General features: G+C 34.1%; 1 protein-coding gene across 3 annotated transcripts in view; it reads right to left on the bottom strand.

Annotated features, from left to right (window-relative positions):
- Positions 1–256: 256 nt before the first annotated feature.
- The window catches only part of SCYL2 (SCY1 like pseudokinase 2), a 41,783-nt gene continuing 18,958 nt past the window's right edge, over positions 257–23,081 (bottom strand). The window contains exons 8-18 of one of the 3 annotated variants that reach the window (XM_032844276.1): positions 22,216–22,392; positions 20,112–20,123; positions 19,877–19,999; positions 16,355–16,468; positions 13,353–13,485; positions 11,367–11,485; positions 7,068–7,168; positions 5,271–5,337; positions 4,215–4,307; positions 2,959–3,078; positions 257–1,898 (exon numbers count right to left, since the gene is read on the bottom strand). In XM_032844276.1, coding sequence (XP_032700167.1) covers positions 1,254–1,898; positions 2,959–3,078; positions 4,215–4,307; positions 5,271–5,337; positions 7,068–7,168; positions 11,367–11,485; positions 13,353–13,485; positions 16,355–16,468; positions 19,877–19,999; positions 20,112–20,123; positions 22,216–22,392 — 1,704 coding nt within the window. In that variant the 3' untranslated portion in view covers positions 257–1,253. Of the gene's footprint in view, positions 1,899–2,958; positions 3,079–4,214; positions 4,311–5,270; positions 5,338–7,067; positions 7,169–11,366; positions 11,486–13,352; positions 13,486–16,354; positions 16,469–19,876; positions 20,000–20,111; positions 20,124–22,215; positions 22,393–23,081 lie in introns of all 3 variants that reach the window. The other 2 variants (XM_032844275.1, XM_032844277.1) reach the window with 2 other exon arrangements.

Genomic DNA, 23,081 nt, shown 5'->3' with positions numbered 1-23,081 from the left:
TAAACAAAATACAAATAACATTTACAGCATAAGGCTTTGTGGTTGAACAATATTTTTAAAAAATAAAGCATGTTTCCTGTTAGAAGAATTTTGTCTTTCTTTCCTAAAAATGGCTAACTGTGCACATAAAAATGCAAACAAAAGGTTCCTAAAATTTCTAGAAAACAATTAAACTTTAGTTGCAGTAATTGATGAGATCAGACTTTACCATGATGACCTGAAAATTAATCTGTTGGTAGCGAGAAGATACAACTGCTCATTTTTAGAGAAGTAAAGTTTATTACATTTGAAACAATACAGCAGAAATCTCAAAAGTTTACTCATTAAATATAGTTTCTTACAAATATCCTTTTGAAAATGCAATTCATATATGCTGCAACCTCAGAAGTTTGAATTCAAAATGAAATATGAAGGCAAGAGTCAGGGAAATCACATCAGAGGGCTTTGTCAAATATCTGTACAAATCAGTACATATTCTTCTGTCTGTGATATAGTAGGAAAGAAAGTGATTCTAAATATATCCAAGTAAATGCAGAAAAATACATTACTATTTGAGGCAGACCATGCTAAAACATAATTTACAATGATTAGTTTGCATTTAAGATGGTTAATAATGCCTTTAGTTTGAACCAACGAAATCAACATTAAGTGAAATTTTGCAGTATTTGCTCAGTCTTTTGTATTGAACATCAGTTAATCTGAGAAGTAAATAAGATTGGAAAGAGCAAGCGACCTGATCCTTTTCGTGAGGTTTATCATTATCTCACTCAGTCATACTAAATGCAAACAAATCAATAGAGCATCAAGATTTTTCACACATTAAAATGAAGACAAATGACTTGTGAAGGCAGACTGTGTACCATGTAGTATTTAACATATGAATCTTGCATTAACCATCAACTCAATTTTTTAAATAAAACAAGATTTACAAGCTAAAATAAACATTTGATTAAAAAATTCTGCTATTCAAGATACTCAGGTGTCTTTTTTCTCTTTGAGATTGGTAAGGGTTGGGTCTTTTAAAAACTTGAAGAGGAGGTGGTAAGAGGAAAAAAAATCCTCAATGCTTTTAAAAACTCAGCTGTTAAGAAGTCCATACAACTACTATGCTGGCGTGGAAACAAGGTGTTTTCTGTCAGAGAACCATCCACTTCCCCACAGAAGTAGTTCCTCCGAGCCAACTATATAAAGATGTAAATCAGCTCACCCATGATTAAAATTGAAGTAATTCTTCAAAAATAGAGCAAGACACCTCACCCAAAAAGATCTTTTAAGTCATTGCTAGCTGAACTGCTATTGGTCATAGTAGTTGGCGGCTGTGCAAAGTTCTGCGGGTTAAAGAAAGGATTAGCCTGCACACCAAAGGCGGATTGTCCTATCATATTCATCTGTGTTCCTATTACTGAACTGCCCATACCTGGAGACCCCTGTGGTGGTACAAATTGATTAAGCCACTGATTTGGTTTCTGTTGTGACAACTGGTTCATGCTAACTTTGGGTTTTTGAGGGCCAAAGAGATTATTAAGAGCAGACATATCTGTGGGTCTTTGTTGAGTCGGCTTTGCACCGGCAGGAGGAACACTCACAGCACTGAAGTTTGGCAAAGTGGAAGGTGTTCCCAGGGTCATCTTGCTGACTCCAGGTGTGCTTGGACTACCGAATAAGTTCTGGTTTGTATTAACCGGCATGCTGAATCCTGAAGTCTGAAAGCCCATGTTAGCATTTAAGCCGTTGGTCAAATTTCTCTTGGTATTTTCAATTGGTGTAGAAAACATCATGCCAAGGCCCATGGAAGGAACAGAAGTGAAGGTACTTGAAGCAGAAATTTTAGGGGTACTAACAGAAAGGCTGGTCAAAGATGACATGTTATCCATCAATGTATCTGTCAAGTCCTTAGTCTGAAAAATATGAGGGAATTACTTTATCTCCAAGATTTCTAAATCAATTAAAGTCAATAAATGACAAGTTAAAATTAAGCTCAACAGTCTATACCAAGTCAGCAAACCACGGCCTACGGGCCAAGTCTAGCCAGCCACATATTTTTATATGGTTTTTGTAGATGAACACTGAATTGAACAAGAACACTGAACAAGAAACCAAACTATAATCAACTTGATGACAGGGAACACTAAATGTAAATTCCAATTAAATAAAATGCTGGCCTCCCCCACTGCTCCCCAAAATAGAAATATGTTCTTCTCTCATTGGTATATCTGTATTGCAAAAAGGATACTCTATTACTTTTATATTTTGAATTATATCACAATTTTGTGGAAATTTGTTTTCTCTATTCTTACAAAAGTACCTAGAAAATAGTTTTTATTTTGCCTCTTGCCCCACAAAGATTTTCCTCAGAAGAAGAATCTTAGTGATCAGGAGATAACAAAAAATAATTTAAAGATCGCTTTTAAGATAAAGTTATTTCTGCAGCCAGTAAGAGTATAAACTCTCTACAGGCAGGAACTTAGAACAGTGCCTGAAACATAACAGGAAATAAATACTGGTCAGGACATATAGACAAGTATTCCTAAATCAAGTTACAGACAGACCTAACTATAACTGAAAAGCCAAAAATTAAAATTACTTTTTGCTCAAAAATACATAGATGCATAAACATAATATTCCTGATCATTTCAAGGTGAACAGAGTTACTTATTAAATCTAGTATTTTTTAAGAAACCCTCTTATTCATGTAACTTTCTCTATATTGGTAACAATCACTATCATAAAACATTGTATCTTAATCAGGCTATTGAGGAGTTGTTGGAAAATCCTTTCTGCCCATACTTCTTAGAAACTCCATTACTGAAGTATTCTTTGAAATATAGTTTTATACAAACACTAGTTGGTAGAATAAGTTATATACTTACTTCTTCAGTACAGTATGCTTGAAGTCATGCAAAAGTATAACCTGAAATTAAGTATGCTTAAAATGATGCAAAAGGAATGAATTCTGACCTGTTTGACTGGAGCAACAGGTGTGTGTACTTGGGGTTTAAGAGGCTGCTGGCTTTTCAACTTCTGTGCCTGCTCCTGTTCTTTTGCTAATTTTTGTTTTTCTTCAAGAGTAAGAGACGCCTCAAAATGAAACAAAATAAAATATCAACTGGCGACTTGGTAATTTCACTTGTAAAACAGAAAATGTCTTTTTTTGTAAAGTATGTCTTGGTATGTTTGACAATACCAAATAGTTTGCAAGCTACTCTTGCACTGATGATTGCCACAGAATTATATTTTGAATTATTATAAGATTCAACTTTAGGTAGAAACAAATCTCTGCTAAAATACTTCCTTCCAGTATAAAAACAGTTATTATTTTAATACCATTCATCACATTGACCTTTTTCCAAACAAGGGGAATATCATTTAGTGGTTTTATTTTATAAAATTGGGAGACTCTTGTTCAACTCTAATCTATTTTCAAAAATATTTTAGGAACTAAACAAAAAGCTAAGGAAAACATAAAAAGCTTCTTTCACTGCTAATTTCTGAATCAAATTTGACATTTATCTTTTTCTTTTATCAACCTTGCTAAACGATAAGCTCACAGTGTGTTCTTACAATTTTGTAAACCCAATGTCCAGTAGCTTTGCACATATAGGTTCTAGTATTTGTCAAATGAACAGAAGAAAAGTTGCTCCCTGCAGAAATTCAAACTTGACATATTTATTATAATGAATACTAACCAATACTTCAACTACGAAGTATCATTTTACAATTTATCACTGAAAATCAGAAGCAGAGAAGAAACACACTTCTTTATCAAGAAGTGTGACTGGCAAAGTGTAGTAGAAAGGACAAAGAAGGAAGGCAATCTAGAAATAATACCACGTGGGTGGGCTGTGTATAATAAAGGAAGTTAAAATTCTTAAGCCTGTTTATTCTCAATGTGAGTCAGGTCATGTTTCCATGATAATTTTTAAACTTCATAAAGATTATTAAAGCATGCTTCCTGTTAAAATGCTAAACAGTAGTATTTCCCAACAAAAATCTGTAGTTTATAGGAAGTCCTATAATAAAAATCAGTGCATTACAGGTTAATTGGTTTTAAGCAGATAATTTGCTTAGAAAAGAGATTTTTATTTTCTTGCCAAAAATATTTCCCTAATTCTCCCAATGGAAGACGCTTGATGCCAGCCCTTTATTTCAATAATAAAGCCATTATTGAAATTTAAAAAAAAAATCAGTGCATTATAAGAAGTAAAGAAATTTACTCTTTTATGCTTATTCTGTAACCCATCCTCTTTATTTTCTGATTCACTGCCAGTCAGAAAGTCTGCTCCAATGTTGTTAAAGACTTTGTCAATCTGCTGAAAAAGAAAAATGTCAATCATTTGAATGACATCAAAAAACTGTGATTTTACACTTAAAAAGCAAAAGCCCCTCAGATGAAGCACACTGTCAAACTCTTTTTACAAAAATTAAAATGATCTAAATAAACTACCTTGTGACCCAGCAAATTGCATTACTAGGTATTTATCCAAGGAATATAAAAATACTGATTCAAGGGGCACATGCACTTCAATGTTTATAGCAGCACTATCAACAATAGCCAAATTATGGAAAAGAGCCCAGATGTCCATCAACTGATGAATGGATAAACAGGTGGTATATTTGTATAATGGAATATTGCTCAGCCATCAAAAAAAATGAAATCTTGCCATTTGTGATGACGTGGATGCATAAACATCACATCTCTGATCGTTTCAAGGTGAACAGAGTTACTTAGTACTATTAAACCTAACATTTTTTAAGAAACCCTCCTGTTCATATAACTTTCTCTTTATTGTTAACAGTCACTATCATAAAACATTATACCTTAGTCAGGCTATTGAGGAGTTGTTGGAAAATTCTTTCTGCCTATACTTCTTCGAAACTGCATTACTGAAGTATTATAAATAATGCTAAGTGAAATAAGTCAGAGAAAGACAAATACCATATGTTTTCACGCATATGTGGAACTTACAAAACAAAACAAATGAATATAGGGGGAAGGGAAAGAAAAACAAAATAAGTAAAAACAGAGGGAGACAAACCAAAAGAGGCTCTTAACTACAGAGAATAAACAGGGTTGCTGGAAGGGAGTGGGGAGAGGTTAAATGGGTGATGGGAACTAAGGAGGGCACTTGATGTAATAAGCACTAGGTGTTGATATACAACTGATGAATCACTAAATTTTACTCCAGAAACCAGTATTATACTATATGTTAACTTGAATTTAAATAAAATCTTAGAAGTAAACAGATAAATAAATAATCTAAATATCTTACCTGAGACCCAACATTTGTAACCTTTGTCTCCTCAGAAGCATTCATTTGATTTCCTATATCCAAAGATCTGCAGGAAAGTTGAATTATGACAAAGCAATAAAAAGAAATGCTTATTTTTGAAATACTCATACTAAAAACAGTTCATCCGTATGGTTTTTCTTTTAATTATTTACTATAATTAATGTCTGCTTGCCCCAAAAAAGTAACATTGCATATACAAGTCTTTTTTTTTAATTCCATATTTGATATTTACTGGAAAATTCACTTAGTGTGTCTAAAACCAGGAAAGCATGATTCTTACTGTCAGAGAGCTTATAGCTCACTGAGAGACAAGGTATGACAGGAGGAACTTGATGTGATTATATTCAGAATCTGATTTTCACAATAAAGGCTATAATCACTATGATGAACCAGAGCTAGGCCTTGAAAAATAGGTAAGATTTAGATGGGAAAAAGAAAAAAAAAGTTCATTTACGGCTTAAGTATAAATATTAGATATTAAATTTTTCTTATAAATTTTTAAACATTATTTATCTGGTTCTTATGTTAATAGTCAATCCATCAAACAACATAAATATATACATCACAGAATATTAGAACATACAAAGGGCTATTTCATGTCATTCTACACCTGGTATATTTATTTCCATTAGCCTTTATCTTACACTGGGGCAGAAGCTAAAAAATTCTATCTGGGAATCTTGCTCATAATTGGTATCAACTTCACTGATGTTCTGGTATCATTTTTTTTTTTTTTTAAGAGGGAGAGGGAGAGAGGGAGTAAAAGAAAGAAAGAGAGGAGAGGCAGACGGAGAAGGAGAATCTTAAGCAGGCTCCACACCCAGCATAGGCCAGATGTGGGGCTCAATCTCACAACCCTGAGATCATGACCTGAGCCTAAATCAAGAGTCAGACGCTTAACTGACTAAGCCACCCGCATGCCCCTGATGTCTCTTTTCACTGATATCTTTTGGTTCAGGATTAAACAGACATCCTAAAATCATGTGTTTTTCTTTGGCAAACAAATACAGTGGAGATTTCATTTTAGTAAACTGGAGTTTAATAAACTCCAGTAATTTTCACCTTTCCCTTCTTCCTTTGAATACTAGTATTTTGCAAATAACTTAATATTCTCCCTTAAAAAAAAAAAGTAGATGATGTGGTATTAAATATGAAATGAATGCTCTATAAATGTTTCTGGAATCAGGAAAAACAAAAAGGGAGAAATCAAAACACCAGGGTTTCACAGATTTGAAAAATATTTGTAAGTGGTGCTCTTAGTGATCACCCTGAATTTACACCTTTAGTAGCTAATGCTAACATAACAAGAGACTTTCTCAGAAATAGAATTTTCCTTATGTATACAAAATGCTAAGATTGTATCATATTACACTTTTGTACTCAGAAATGACATTTGATTCTCCACAAGATTCTATTTTACACAGTTCAAGTTAACATATAGGAAAATTTTTAAATGCTTTACATGTAAACAAATTGAAATCTATCAGTTTTTCACTACGCAGAACAAACTGATGGTCACCAGAGGGAAGATGGGTGGAGGGCTAGGTGAAAATAGGTCAAGGGGATCAATGATGAACACTGAGTAATGATGTATAAAATTGTTAAATCTCTATATTGTACACCTGAAACTATATGTTAATGATACTAGAATTAAAATAATAAACTTAAACTAAAAAAAAAAAATCAATTTTTCTAGTCCTTATTCCAGAAAATCAGTCATGAAGTAACTTTAATCTCACTCCGGGGCCATGTACAATCCATATGCAACCTACTTACTTCTGCTGTTCTTGCATTATATGAAGTTGTTCCAGTTTAGTCTTATGTTCAGACTCCAATCTGTTAAGCATCTCTTTTATGACGGAAATGAAAGAATTGAACTGGTACAATAAGAAATTGATACAGTTATAATGTTTCAAGTTAGCAGCAAATGTAATCTTATAAGATAATTCAACAAGTTAACCATAATACTCTCTATTTTTACCAGAATATGACCCACTCATAGCAGTGATGTCACAAGAATAGTATATTTAAACTTAGCATATCACAGCAAACTTTTATAGTATTTCTGTATGATGGTGATAAAGCTGATGAGGATTTTAAGTTCCAGAAATTATGTCTCAATTAGTTTTATAGCCTGAGTTCTCTAAGAGGTATTATTCAGCAGTCTTACAAATTTACCCCCAGCAGTTATTACATATTGATTTTCCTAGAATAGTCCAAAATTGACCATCTGAATTTGTACATATCTGGAAACAACCCATTTAATTATGCATAACAAAGTCAGTTTATTCAGATTGTTATAAAAATGACATGTTTGGCTACAATAAATCTGTTCCCTAAAGTTAGCAGAAATATTAAATGTATATGGTTTAACTTTCAAATAATTATAGTTCCTAAAGTGTATCTAATACTATGTCATAATGTAGTTTAAGCTTTGGTTAAATGATGATTCTTAGGGTACCTCAGATCATCATAAACAATTTATTTAGCAATACCATATATTACAGGAAGAATCTAGAAACTGCTTTCTTTCCCTCCTAAATCTTTTTGTACTGGGTATTTATACAACTCTTCATAGTAGGTTTATTAGTATTTATATTCCTTGGGGCACCTGGGTGGCTCAGTTGGTTAAGGGTCTGCCTTTGGCTCAGGTCATGATCCCAAGATCCTGGGATTAAGCCCCGCGTCAGGCTCCCTGCTTGGTGGGGAACCTGCCTCTCCTTCTCCCTCTGCTGCTCCCCCTGCTTGTGTTCTCTGTCAAATAAATAAGCAAAATCTTAAAAAAAAAAAAAAAAAAATTCTATTCCTTAAATGAGGAAACTATGGTTCTGGGAGAGAGAAAGCAACTTAGTAAGAGATACTAAATAACATATGGGAGCATAAGAATTCACTTAAGTCTGTCTCCAGAGCTTGTGCTCATTTGTACTCCACACTGCCTCTCACCATGATGCTCAATCATCCCTTGTCTTACCATGAGAGTAACAAAACGCATTATTTCCTTAGCAGTTTACCTGGACGGACACTCTGATTAGTTGTTGTTGTTGTTTTTTAACTTTGTAATGAAGTATAACAAACTAACAGAAACGTATACATAGATAAGCACACATGTTAAAAAAAAATGAGTTTTGGTCAGATGTAGAAAAAGAACACTGGCAGCACCCCATAAGCTTCCTTGTGACCCCTTCTAGTTACTTCCCACCCTCTTATCCTCCAAGTAAACACTAGTCTGACTTCTGGCAGTGTGGTTTTGACTATTTTTATACTTTATATAAATGGAATCATTTGGTAGATCTTCTTTGTCTGGTTTCACTTGCTCAACATTATGTTGGGGAGATTCATCCAAATGAATGTAGTTGGTTCAGAAGAATTAACACAGTGGGCCTGGACTGCTATCTTTGAAAAGGCCTGCTTGCGAGGTTGACTGTTGGCTGGTGTCCAGGAACTCAGATTTTAGGAGAGTTCCCACCATTAACTGATGAAAGTGGCTCACTAAGTTGTACAAAGACTGTTTTATGCTAAACATCTGCTTTCCTTCTGGAAGTCTGGAATTTGGGTACATGTCAGGCAGATAGAGCTACAACACTTCACATATACTATGATAACGCATTACCAGGGAGAGTAAATATATTGAGATGACTCTGGAAACCTGCAGCTGGTTTCCTCCAGAGTGCTCCAGACTTCTTCCTTTGCTGATTTTGCTTTATACCCTTCCACCATAAAAAATCATAGCCATGAATACAACTGTTTGCTGAGGGCTGTGACTCCTTCTACTGAATCACTGAATCTGGAAGTGGTCTTTGGAACCCTGACCAACACAAGCTGTATTATGTTTTAACTGCTACTTAGTATTTCCTGTTTTATAGTCAAATGCAAAAAAATGTACTTTTTTTTTTTTTTTTAGATTTTATTTATTTATTTGACAGAGAGAGATCACAAGTAGGCAGAGAGGCAGGCAGAGAGAGAGGGTGAAGCAGGCTCCCTGCTGAGCAGAGAGCCTGATGCGGGACTCGATCCCAGGACCCTGAGATCATGACCTGAGCCGAAGGCAGCGGCTTAACCCACTGAGCCACCCAGGCGCCCAAAAAATGTACTTTCTTATATCAAGTTACCTTTTTCCATAATTTAAAATATCCTTATATTATAATCAGAACTGACAGAAGAGGGCAGTCTTAAATTAGGAACCCTCTCCATGAAGTGAATAGCAGACAATACCCATGTTAACTATTGGAAAATACCAGAAAATATGAATCAAAATATTTCTGTTGATGAATATAGACCCCTAAAAAAAATCAACCATAAAGCTGAAGAAAACTAACACCACATTCCAAATGAAATTATATATTATGAAATAAGCATTTGGGAATATTTAAAAACATTCTAAATGACCAAAAGTTGGACTTAGGCATATTATCATCGTATTTTTCCCCAATATTCAGTTTCCCTTTTTGCCAATTGTAAACTCAATCCTGCCATCCAAGATATGAAGAAATTTATCAAGCCAATTATCAAGCCAAAAATTGAAATTCAGGGACAAAAACTTTCAGAGGTTTACCCTACTACTTTAAATGAAATTTGGGTCTGATTAATTTTATAAATTTCTCTAACTCCAACACCCCATTCACTCAGCACTCTCCCCTAAGGCCAAAAGCTTTCCTGCTTAACTCCCAGCTTTCTGCTTCCTTAATTCCTCTAATTTATTTTCAGTAGTTAATTCCCAATCTTGCCTGCCTATCCATTTCTGACACTCTCTGGTAAATAGTAACCAATTCTCAGTCTTTTTTCCATTTTTACTCCATTAAATACCAGTTCTACAGTAAACAAATGACTTCTCATTACTCTAACTCAAATTTTCTCTCAGTTCAATAAATATTTTTGATTTTTAGCACTGCATTAAGTGCTGGAGCTATAATAAAGTATAAGATATAATAACCAGCCTTCTGGGAAAGGCAGACACATAAGTGCATACCTGTGATAACTACAGTGACAGAGCTATACAGAGAGATAACTGTATAATAATCTTTGACCACATTACCTCTTTGAGCAAATGTTACCACATCTTAAAATCTCAAATACCTAAACCAGTACGCCAGAAACTAACACTGTATGTTAACTATACTGGAATTAAAATAAAAAACACATCAACAACAACAAAAAAACAAATACCTAAATCAGAGAGCAATTTGAAGTCTACCTATACTAATCTCAATTTATCTATCTCCCATTACTCCCCTACTGTATTATAGGTATCTCTCAGTCAAACTGGATTATTCATTTCCTATGGCAGATAGACTCTAAACTCGTTCCCAATTATCTCCTCATTCTGCTGCTCAGGGCTTTGTGTAACTCCCTGTCTTTGAGATTAAGCAGGAGCTGTGACTTGCTGGTAACCAACAGAATTCAGCAAAAGGAATTGATGTCATTTCCTTGATCACACTATAGGATGTTGTAACTTCCATCTTTTTAGCAGATTCTCTTTCCCACTTTGATGAAACAAGTTGCCATGCGGGAAGGCCCATGAAGCAAAGAACTGACAGGGCATCTAGCTAACAGCTAGAAACTGAGGCCCTCAGTCCAACAACTTAAAAGGAACTTCGAAAAACTATGTAAGCAGGTTAGAAGCAGAGCCTTCTTTTCCCCAACTGAGCCTTCAGATAAGACCCCAGGCTTTGACTGTAACATTGTGAAAACTCTGAGCAGAGAATTCATGCCCTGGCTTGGCTGACCCACAGAAATGATGAAATAACCATCTAGTGTATGATGATTTGTTACACAGCAATAAATAACAGATATACACCCCAGACACATTACATTGATTTTTTTCTTTGATCATGTCAACTTCCCAGCCCCAAATCTGAAGTAGTCCAAAATCCTACATATCTTTCTAAGTTCTAGTTATTTACTATCTCCCAATGAGAGACCTATATACTGCTTACTTTGAATCCACAAACTTTCTTTATTGAATTCTTGGCATATTTTTTCTTGTTTTAGCCACACTTAAATGTAACATATTTATATATTTAATGCCAAGAAAACAGTAAGCTGGATAAACTGAATAAAGCACAAAACTATTCTTACCTGATTAAGATTAAGATTATTTTCAATACTCAGGGGAATCAGATGAGGCAATACTTTTCCAGCCAACTGCTCTTTGGTGATTCCCAGCTTCTTATGAGTAAAAGTACATTTATAAATACCTGATAGAAAAGAATGAGACAAATTTCATAGTTCAATACCACAAATTAAGAGACATTAGGAAAATACTGTATCTACATGAAGTATCTTGATAATTAATATAATTACACATTTCTCTTTGTCAATGCCTAGAAGGATGTTCTTACATTGGATCAGAATGATTTCAGCTTTATCACCAGTTTAGATTTAAACACCATGACGTATTTATCCTGAATTCTTTCGGCTTAAGAGCACAGTTAATGTCAGAATAACATTAAAAGCCTATCACACCACAGGAGCAAGGTTACAGAATGACCCTCTATCCTGAAATTACCTGAATATATAGTTCAGACTTCTCACTCAAGCTTGAGACATCTATTTCACAAGTGTGTGAGGATAGGTCTTATACATTTCTTCACTTCTTCTACTAATCAGACTTAACATGGTTGAAACTTTAATAATTTAATTCAACTCCACACAATCCTTCCCTACAGTCTCACCTATTTACTCAAAAACTTCAAGACCCTGCTTATTACACTTATTCTACAAAGCCTTCATTTGGTAAACTGAGCACATTTGTTTCTCATTCTCTGAATGCTTTTGTTGTGTTTTGTATATAATCTATACCTTCAGAACACACCATGTCCTATAATTTTGCTGTTAAGGTACACTTCGCTTATATACTCAAAGAGTAACTTTATTGAACACCTACTAAATGTTTATTCATTAGGCATTTATTTGCTATGCTCATTACTTCTGTCTTCCCATTTTATCACTGAATTCTCGTAAGACTCCCATAATGATACATTTTATCCTCATTTGGTAGATGAAGCAACTTTTCAAAGTCACTGCAGGAATTGACACAACCAGGATTGGAGCTAGAGATCTTTCCACTGTGCCAAAGTCCTTCTCAAGAAAACAAATTTCTTTGAGCGGAGAAGTTTCGTACCATATCCCATGCCTACACAGGTCCACAATAAATTATTTGCTGACCATTCCTACAAATATTTACTGAGGACTTTCTGTAGACCAGGCACAACAGTAGGTGTTAAAAATACACAGCTGAATAATTTGGTTTTTCTTCAAAATTAACAAACTTTAAATTTAGTAAAATGTAAACTCATTCATGTTTTTGTGATTCTATAATTATGTCTGTTTCCATGAGTATAGTAGCACCTCAGAATTTCCAGACTATAACTAATAGTAAACAAATTCTATTGTCAAAGCTATAACTATAGTGAACAATTTCAGAGTTTCTTGACAGAGTAATCTGTAATTATGCTGATGGAAAAGAATGTGCTGTAAGGTTGATATGCTTCATAAACCCATCACTTAATAGTGAAACATACTGGCTAAGATAAATCAAAAACCAGCTCTACCATTTACCAGTTGTGTTATCTTGGATAAGTTATTTAAACGCCGGGCCTCAACTTCCTTACCGTAAAACAGAAATAACAGTACCTATCTCATTGGAATGTGGAGAGGACAAAATGAGATAATGAAGAAAAAATATTCAGCATAGCGCCTAATACAAACTGGGTACCAAGTAACCATCAAGTATTACTATTAAGACTGGTATCAGCATTTTAAGCAGCTTTGTTTGCCTTTCTTATTTAGTATCATTTCACAGAGAAAACTACATATGATCATGGTATTTGTGAAGCTAGGATTTCCAAAAGTCTAATTCTTTTGTAAATGTCAAGGAAGACCACAGTTTTTGCTAAAATTAACAAAAAGAAAAAGTTCTATCATGATATTTATCTCACCATTCCTCAATTACTGAATGCAATATACCTGAAAAAGGATACAAAGGTTTTGTAATTTGGAAGATTCATTTGCATGACTATAAAACAATAAAGTAGCATCAAATGACATTAAGTTTTCAGCTACCTAAAATTCCCATGAGGACTGCGGGTTCCTTGGATGGAATTTGTTGTAAGAAGGGCAGGATATCATCAAGTACAAACCACTTATCCAAGTATTCCAAAATCTTTCCTAAGCACACTAATGAATTTACACGAACCTATTAAAAGAGGTAAATTGCATTAGTCATTTAAAGTCTTTGCAATCTAGAACAAAACATTTAACTCTAAATTTAATCTTCATATAGATATATTAAAATCTCAAGAATAAAGATAGGTTTAAAAGCTCTCCTCCTTTAAAAATATAGGAAATCCACATATTTACTAACTTACTGGACTTGTTTCAGTAAGAATTTATGGTTGCTTTACCAGGACACTAGTTAGATAAAGGCAAGAAATGACTTCAATTTTTGTATCCTTCTAAATAAAGTGATTAGGATTTGAGAAGCTTTACTGTATATGTGTTTACTAACAATAATTTTTTGGGGACATCTGAATTATGAAAAGGACTACATTCTCCTAGCTTCCAGTACTTTCCTCTAACTCAAGGTTAATTCATTCTTAAATTAAATATTTCAACATCATGTAAAAATTATTTATATTTTAACCTACATAAAGTTTTCTATTTCTAAATATATCTTTAACACCAATAACTAGAACCTGATACTTAGTACATTTATCAAAATTCTATCTATATTTGCTTGACAACTTTGATAAGCATGTCACACCCTATTTTTTTAGCTTGAATATGTTAAGATAGAATACCGTCAGAAAAAAGGCAAAGCAAAAAAATACAGCACACTGTTACATACAAAAAAACTGATGGTTGCCAAACGGGAGGTGGGTAGGGGGCTGGGTGAAATAAAGGGGATTAAGAGTATACTTATCATGATAAGCACTGAGGAAGGTATAGAATTGTTCAATTATTCTATTTACACCTGATACTAATATAACATGGCATGTTAATTATATTTCAATTTTTTTTTAAAGATTTTATTTATTTTTTTGTCAGAGAGAGAGAGAGAGCGCGAGAGTGAGCACAGGCAGATAGAGTGGCAGGCAGAGGCAGAGCAAGAAGCAGGCTCCCTGCTGAGCAAGAAGCCCGATGTGGGACTCGATCCCAGGACTTTGGGATCATGACCTGAGCCGAAGGCAGCCACTTAACCAACTGAGCCACCCAGGCGTCCCAATTATATTTCAATTTTTAAAAAAAGAATATTTATTTCTCTTTATCTTCAGTAAACAGTATTAAATACAATTCTAACTCAAAACTCATGTTTCACTAATTTCCCAGTTAGAATTCTTTAATCTTAGAGGTCTATGTATATGAATGAAATTCAGAATTCAGATTTGCTCCTCTGAAGACACAAGCATAAAAGACACATGTATAAAATGCAAATCCATTCCAGAGTTACTGTTCTAAATACATTGATTATAACTCTTTATAATCATGTCTTTAATGGCTCAGTTGGCATCTTAAAAAGAGATATAAACATTCCCAGGCATTAATACAGACCATTTAAGTATCAATGCTTCCCACCTTACCCTACATACTTAGAACTAAACTAGAACATGTACTTTTACAAAATGTATGCTAAAATAAATCTACACTGCCATAAAATACAGTGTGCCTTATATAATTTTTTTTTCTTTTTTTTCTAAAGATTTTATTTTTTATTTTACTTTGAGTAATCTCTACACCCAATGTGGGGCTTGAACTTACAAGTCCTAAGATCAAGAGTCACATGCTCTACAACCAAGCCAACCAGGAGCCTGCAGATTTTTAAAGGATATTTTGAAAATGAAATTTTTAGCTGAATATTACTACCATTGATTTTAAAAATTCAATCATAAAATTTAGAAAATTTCAGAGAAAAGAAGTGGATTTCAAATCTTTTTAATATTTATGAAGAAAAAGACTCAGAGGGGTAAGTTAACTTGCCCAATGGCACAGGACAGTTAATAGTAGAGTCAGAATAAAAACTCGGGTTTTTTTACTTCATTTCATACTGTTCATCTTGGTAAACAATGATATTTTTTTCCATTTTGATGTTGCTTTCCATCTCAGTGCTTTTATACCAAATAAATAAATAAAACCCATGACCTAATATGGATTGGATCACTATAAGGTAAAATCATGTCATTTAAATCAGCTTAAGCTACAAATGCTTGTATTTATTTAAATTTACATTTTACCTAATAAAGATGGAAGAGATCTCCAAAGCACTATATTTACAAATTTAATAACATGACCATTATCAAACATTAATATAAAGAACTGATCAGATGAACGAAGGACATCTCTCCATCTTTTCTAAAGCTGCTATTTGAAGAGAATATTCAATGTTACTTCCATAAAGAATTATCTGTGGGATCAATTCTTATGATCTACTGTTAGAGAAAAGGTTGGGAATAAATATTTCTCCCAATACGAGATAATGAGAACTGTTACTTACTGCTATTTACTACATCCTTGACTACCAACTATGTTACAATTCTGTATTCAAAGGAATCAGCTGCCTTTGGCCTAGATTCTTGAGTACAACTATTCCCCCACCCCAACCTTGTGTTCGTATTAATGTATTTTACTGTACCCTAATTTTTTTTTGAAAGTAGGCAAGTAAGTGGTAGGTACAAAAATATAGATAACTAAAAGTAAAGGCAGTTTATGAAAGGAAGCTGTTCAAAAAGTTTTTAGGCTTTTACAAGTTAAACTCATGATTATTTTAAAACTACCAACAAAATAAATTGTGAATTAAAGCATAAAAGTCTTAAGAAAGAAAAATTACCCAAATTTTCTCTTGAAGTACTAAAATTAAGGGACAGGAATAAGGCCAGAGATGTAATACTACAAAATTATGTATGAGGGAAAACTACAGCTATTGATCACTTTTATAGCACTGTATGCAGGCCACCTATAGCCAAGATGAAATATATAAACAAACTATAAAAGGGTTATTTAACAATAAGAAAATAATTTAAAACAATGAGAATTTAAAGAAAAGCAAAAATTAATATGTAATTACTTACAGCAAGGGAAGACGTTTGTAGACATGCATTTTTAATTCTTGGTATCAAAGCATTTTTCATGGATGGATAGTCTATAAGATTTGCAAAGGTTGGAATGATGTTTAAACAGAGTTCCTATTAAGAAAATACATGGATTCAATCTTAGGGAAAGATTCTCTTCACTTCTCTCCCACATATTAAAAAATATTTTACATTTGCATGGCTAATTTGTCACACAGTTTGAAATAAACTTTTATGTATATTGTATCATTTGCTCCTTTCAACAACTATTTGAAAGCAGAATATTTATCACTAATTTTCAATTTCACAGATGAAAAAACACACTCAAAAGACCTTCCTCAAAATCATACAAGGTCATATGACCTAGCATATGGTAACAACACTCCTTGGTCTCATACCTAAATTTCTTTCCCTCACAAAACAATTCATCATTTATTATTTAAGAATAGGAACACCTAAGTTTTGCTTTCTTTCACAATGAGGGAAAATCAAGTACAAAGTGACATCAAACTATTCATCTTAAGGGATTTCTTAGCTGTTACATAAATCCTTATGACAGAATATAATATGAACATTTTATTTAATATATTTTAAAAGATTGTTTAATAATACCAGGGAGAAAATGCAGTAAGATATTATCACATAATCCCAACTTTTAAAATGTGTAGGTACACGTGTCTGTCTATAAGCTCAGGGAAAAAGACCTAAGGACAGATCTGGAAATGTTAAGTCTGGGCATCTCTGAGAGAGGATTTTAATTTTCTTTATATTTTTAAGTACTTCCAAATTCTGAAACTTCAGCAAGTATAACTCACAGAACCAGGAAAAAGTTATTTTAAAACATTGTTAACTAATGCTGACCATAATGTAAATGATTTTAACTGGGAACTCTGAATGAGGCTAACAGAGGAAAAAGGGCAATGACTAAGGAAAAGGGAACTAAATGAGTTAAAGAAAAGAAAAAGAAATGGCTTGAGAACTAACTGGCTGAAGAACATACATCTCAGATACCTTAAAAGGGCAGAATGATCGTTGATACTGTACTCCCGTTACCAGAGGGTGCCTCCATAGGGAAGGTCAGCTTTTAATTCAAGAGAGTGAGCATGCATACACATTGTACTGTGTAACCGAGCAGTAGGTTACAAAGAGGAAAATCTTAAATGATGTATAAATCATATAGGTAAAGGAGGGGAGGAAGAGGTTCTCCTGAAGAGGAAATACAGTGAACAACCTAAGAACAGGAGACTGAAACAAACCAAAACTCAAGGAAATCATTAACTCATTCTCAGGAACTTCTGCCTCTTAGTTATACTTTATAACTGGTGGTGGAGAGGGAAGAATAAACATGGCTTCTATGTTTAATTTTAAAGCTAAAAAATGTTTAAGTTGCTTTACATACATATTTCTGTTCATGCCTCTAAGCATCCTAACTTTTGTAAACCATCTTCTACTTTTCCAGGTATTTTTCTAAACTCTTTAGCCTCTTAACTATTTCTAATAAAACTTCACTTTAAAATATCACTCCAAAAATGAATTTCGGAAGTTACTTTCCAGTCTTCTACTTGCATGAAACTTCAAAAGATTGTTGTTTCTTGCTCTTGCTCTAATACTCTCCCAAAGCTTAAACAGTCTTTTAACTTTATCAGACTCTGCCAAGCAATGCTCATACTAATTAATTGGACTGGTGACTAAAGACTTATATTGAATGATACAAGAAATGCTGGTTTGTAAAATTCAGCAAAGTTGCACAGGTCAATCTGGATTAAATGTTAACTACTTCAATAAATATTCACTGACTGATAATTACTGGCTAAATGAAGTCCCTTAGGAAGAAAAATGGGCTTTCATGTAACTCAATTTTTTTTCTCCTTCCTAATCTCAGGGACTATAAAACCAGGTTGGCTACACAGGACCTGTGGGAATGTTTTAAGAAGCTATAATTCACAACTCCTTTGGAAAGGGCTAAAAAATAGAAGTAAGTACACCCTCCCCAACTGTCCCCTGTCATTTGGACAAAGGCAGCATATCCTCACCTTTAAGAAGGTATGACCTTATAAGGACAAAATTTAACATCAACTTCACAACTATGAATAAACAAATGAACTTAGACAAAGACTGAAATGAGCCAAAAAAGTAACCCTCATATATGTGGGATTAGGTTCACATCACTTATTTTTAAGTAATCTCTATACCCAACGAGGCTCAAACTCAACCCTGTTATCAAAAGTCACATGCTCGGGGCACCTGGGTGGCTCAGTGGGTTAAAGCCTCTGCCTTCGGCTCAGGTCATGATCTCAGGGTCCTGGGATCGAGCCCCGCATCGAGCCCCGCATCGAGCCCCACATCGAGCCCCGCATCGGGCTCTCTGCTCCACAGGGAGCCTGCTTCCTCCTCTCTCTGCCTGCCTGACTACTTGTGATCTCTCTGTCAAATAAATAAATAAAATCTTAAAAAAAAAAAAAAAAAAAAAAAAGTCACATGCTCTACTGACTGAGCCAGCCAGGCACCCCCAATATTAGGTTCACATTAGGAAAAAGAAGGTTTTGGTCAGTAACTTTTAAATATTAAAATTTTAGGGATGCCTGGGTGGTTCAGTTGGTTAAGCTTCTGCCTTGGGCTCAGGTCATGATCCCAGGATCCTGGGATTGAGTCGCACACTGGGCTCCTTGTGGGGAGCCTGCTTCTCCCTCTGCCTGCCACTCCCCCAGCTTGTGCTCTCTCTCTCCCTCTGACATAAAAATAAATAAAATCTTTTTAAAAAATTAAAATTCTGTTTCTCTTTACTAGAATTTCTATACTAGTAAATAATCTTTAAATATAAAACCATTAAGCAGTGCAATGATCTTAATATAGGTACTTATTTTTTCCAAAGTAAAAAAAAATCAAAAAACTAAATTACATTTTTAACAGTGATCCAAAAATTTTTTCCAGACAGTTCTGTAGAACCAAACTTTTAATAGCAAAGCTAAAGAACTAAAAGTTTGGCAAAGTACACGATATTTTAACATCACCTTTGTGACAAACAAGCGTGACTACAAATGTGTTAGGAATGGTCACACTAAATTACTGTCTGGTTTTCTATCTACTTGCTCCACAAATTAACTTCAATGTAGAAGGAACACTTAGAAGACTGAGTTATCAACCATGAAAGAAAATTATGAGTATGGGAGTACCTACTTAACATTTTCTTAAGAAAAAGGCACATGTATCTTTGACATTTTCATTCCTATGTTAGTTACTCATTCAGGAAGAAGATATAAATCAAATTTTCCAGAATAGAACATCTTTCATTTTATTTCATTAATACAGGCATTTGTCAATTGATTCTTTAAACTAGTTGGGAGCAGATACATTTTAGTAACAGTACACAATCCAATTCAATGGATTAATATATATCACTACTGAGTTTTATAGAAAAGATTTTACAACTCAACGCCAAAATGTACTTCTTTCTTTTGCTTTAAAAACAAAACAAAAAATAAATCAAAATCATTATTAAAGAAAAAAAATCAAATATTATACCTGGATCTGAATGGAAGGAGCCTCTAGTGCTCTGTAAACCATTGGTAGGACACTGTTCTTTATCTCATCAGGAGGAGTTTTGGTTAGTAGCAAATCCATTTTTTGTAAGAAAATTAACAAAATCTATGTAAGAAAAGAGGAACAATGTATTAAAGTCTAGAATCCTTAAAAGATTTCACTTATGACAAAATTCAAAATATCTTCAAAAAAGTAAGTTCTACATTTTGACACTCACCATGTTGCTAGCCTGAAGGCATGGAAGAAAAAAACATACAAATCAAGTTTCTTACATTTTCAGAAGCACACTATTTAATATCTGCTCTCAGTTTAAATATTCAAATGAAGACTAATTTCCTAACTCTCACACATCTTCAGTAATACATCACTCACCCATAACTACCACTATCTGGAATCTACTGAACTGGAAAATAAATAAATAAATAAATAAAATAAGCCTGAAAACAGCAAAGTCAAATATCCCAAAGCAGTAAATTCACTTGGCTTCTAAGTTTAAAAGTAGAAGAAAAGGTACAGAAATGAAAGGGACTCCACTCCCCTATGATCCTTTGTTGTGTTTCTTAAATTCCACATATGAGTGAAAACATATGATAACTTCATTTAAATGACTTATTTTGCTCAGCACAATACCCTCCAGTTCCATCCATGTCACTGCAAATGGTAAAATTTCATCTTTTTGAAGCTAAGTAGTTTTCCACTACACACACACACACACACACACACACACACACACACACACACACAACCATTCATCTGTTGATGGACATCTGGGCTCTTTCCATAGGTTGGCTATTGTGGACATTGCTGCTATAAACACTGGAGTGCAGGTGCTCCTTCGGATCATGTTTGTATCCTTCAGGTAAATACCTAGTAGTGCAATTGTTGGGTCGTAGGGTAGCTCTATTTTTAACTTTTTGAGGAACCTCCATGCTGTTTTCCAGAGTGGCTACACTAGCCTGCATTCCCACTAACAGTGTAGGAGGGTTCTCAGAGAGAGAGACAAACTCTAAGAGACTATTAACTCTCAGAAACAAACTGAGGGTTGCTGGAGGGGAGGTGGGTAAGGGAATGGGGTAACTGGGTGATGTGCATTGAAGAGGGAATTTGATGGAAGGAGCACTAAGTGTTATGTGTAACTAATGAATAACTGAACTCTACATCTGAAACTAATGATATACTACATGTTAATTAATATAACTTAAATAAGATTTTTTTTAAAAGAATTCAAAGGGACTGTCATGAAAAATTCTAGAAAGAACATTTTCAATTGTCCCAGATCATTTTCTCACCTAGCTACAACACATACCTACAATTATAAGGAACAAACTGTCCCTTCTATTCATGCAGAATACTGAGTGACCATGTGGCTCCATTACTTTGCCTCCTAACATCTTGACCATGTTTGGGAAACTCTGTTTCAAAGCCTATAGTTCCCTCACCTGCCCTTTCCTAGACACAGGAACTCTTGCCTTATCACCACAGACTTCCTTTTGTTCCTCTCCTTTCAAAGAAAGAACCACGAATAGCCTGTCATAAAACCATTATAACAAGTAGTTGATGGTTTACTAATATGCTACTGCCAGTAGTGTCAGAAACACGTAATAATATTTACTATGCACCTAGAAATTTCATTTAATCTTAACAACCCTTCTTGTTTTAGAAATGAGCTAACAGGCTTTAAGAGAGTAATGACTTGTCCAAATCATACTCCTAGTAAAGATGAAGATCAGATTCAAACCCAGTCTTAAACCTAAGACTACCTTGATTCTGACAAATAAATATTACACTAGAGTCTACATCAGAAACTAATTACATTTTCACTAACAATACACACACATATTATTTCTCTGGTGCTGTAATCACTTCCCCTCTTCTGGTGAAACTATTTATTACCAGGAAAATAAAAGAGAAACAACTGGCATAAACTATCTACAAATTAAAGGCCCTAAATAACAAAACAAACAAAAAGCAAATAGACGAAAGTGGAGGAGAAAAAGAAATAGTCTTCCCAAATCTGTAACTTTTAATAAAGCCAATAAGAATGGTATACCACATGCCAAATCTCATTACAATTTATTTTCGGAGATGGTAAATTATGGAGAGCCATACACACTTACTTGCAAAGTTTAATTATAATTTTAGGAATGGTTCACTTCAAATATATGCAAAATAGTTTCTGACTAATGGAAAAGAAGTCTCTAGTACTTACCTCAATTTTAAAAAAGCCACATATCCATTCCTTTCATTTTCAATGATAGTCATCATTGACTAACATCATTAAATAACAGCAGATAAATAGAAAAGAGTATCTATACACATACCTGGATTGGCTCCTGCTGTTTAAAGACAGGGCCAAGTTCAGGTAGAATTAATTTGACATACTCTTCTTTGGTGCATTCTTCGGCAATCAGTAGAACATTGGGCAAAACAAAAGGTACCATGTCAGGGTTTACAAATTCTGAAGTCAAACAAGGCAAAATTCTCTGCACAATGACACGCTGAAAGGCAAAAATGTTTTCATAGAACTAAATTTAATTTCACATCTTTAGTATTAATATTGAAGTTACAGTCTTAAATCTCCAATCCCTTTGGGGAAGATGACCGTATAATTTATGGTTGAAACTGGGACATTGTTGAGAGTAAATGTCGGGGTGCTCCGACTATGTCAGCACAAAAGAAATAACTTGGGAATGTTACAGATAAAGGGGGACAGATGGTCACCACTCCTTTAGGAAACCTTCTCTCATTAGTCTTCACTAGTATGTCTCTCCTCTTCATTACTTATGATTCATACCAAACAACTTAAACACTGTTCTGTTTTGTAAACTCTATCTACACATACTCTGAGTCTTGGAGAGCAAGAATATTTTGATTCCTTTTTTTATCTACATAGCATCTAAGTAAAGGGCTAGACAAACAGTACATAATCAATGAGTATCTGACAGATTAAACACTGGAGATATTTTTGTAACCAGGAATCACCAGTTTTCCAACCACAGACTTCTAAGGCATTCACCAACATTTTTTATACTAGAATACGCTCATGATATAATAAGTAGAAAAGGTAACTTAAAGGCATAGGAGAGGCTAGTAACAATACAGATGTACTGCTTAATTGCTGGTGAGGCAATGATCTCCACAATGACAGCTTATGGACTTCTCTTCTGACATTTAATGTCCAGGTACT

The sequence above is a fragment of the Lontra canadensis genome, unplaced genomic scaffold (assembly GCF_010015895.1).
Source record: "Lontra canadensis isolate GAN:19392208 unplaced genomic scaffold, GSC_riverotter_1.0 scaffold150, whole genome shotgun sequence".
Taxonomy (NCBI): domain Eukaryota; kingdom Metazoa; phylum Chordata; class Mammalia; order Carnivora; family Mustelidae; genus Lontra; species Lontra canadensis.
This window is presented reverse-complemented; position numbering and strand designations above follow the sequence as displayed.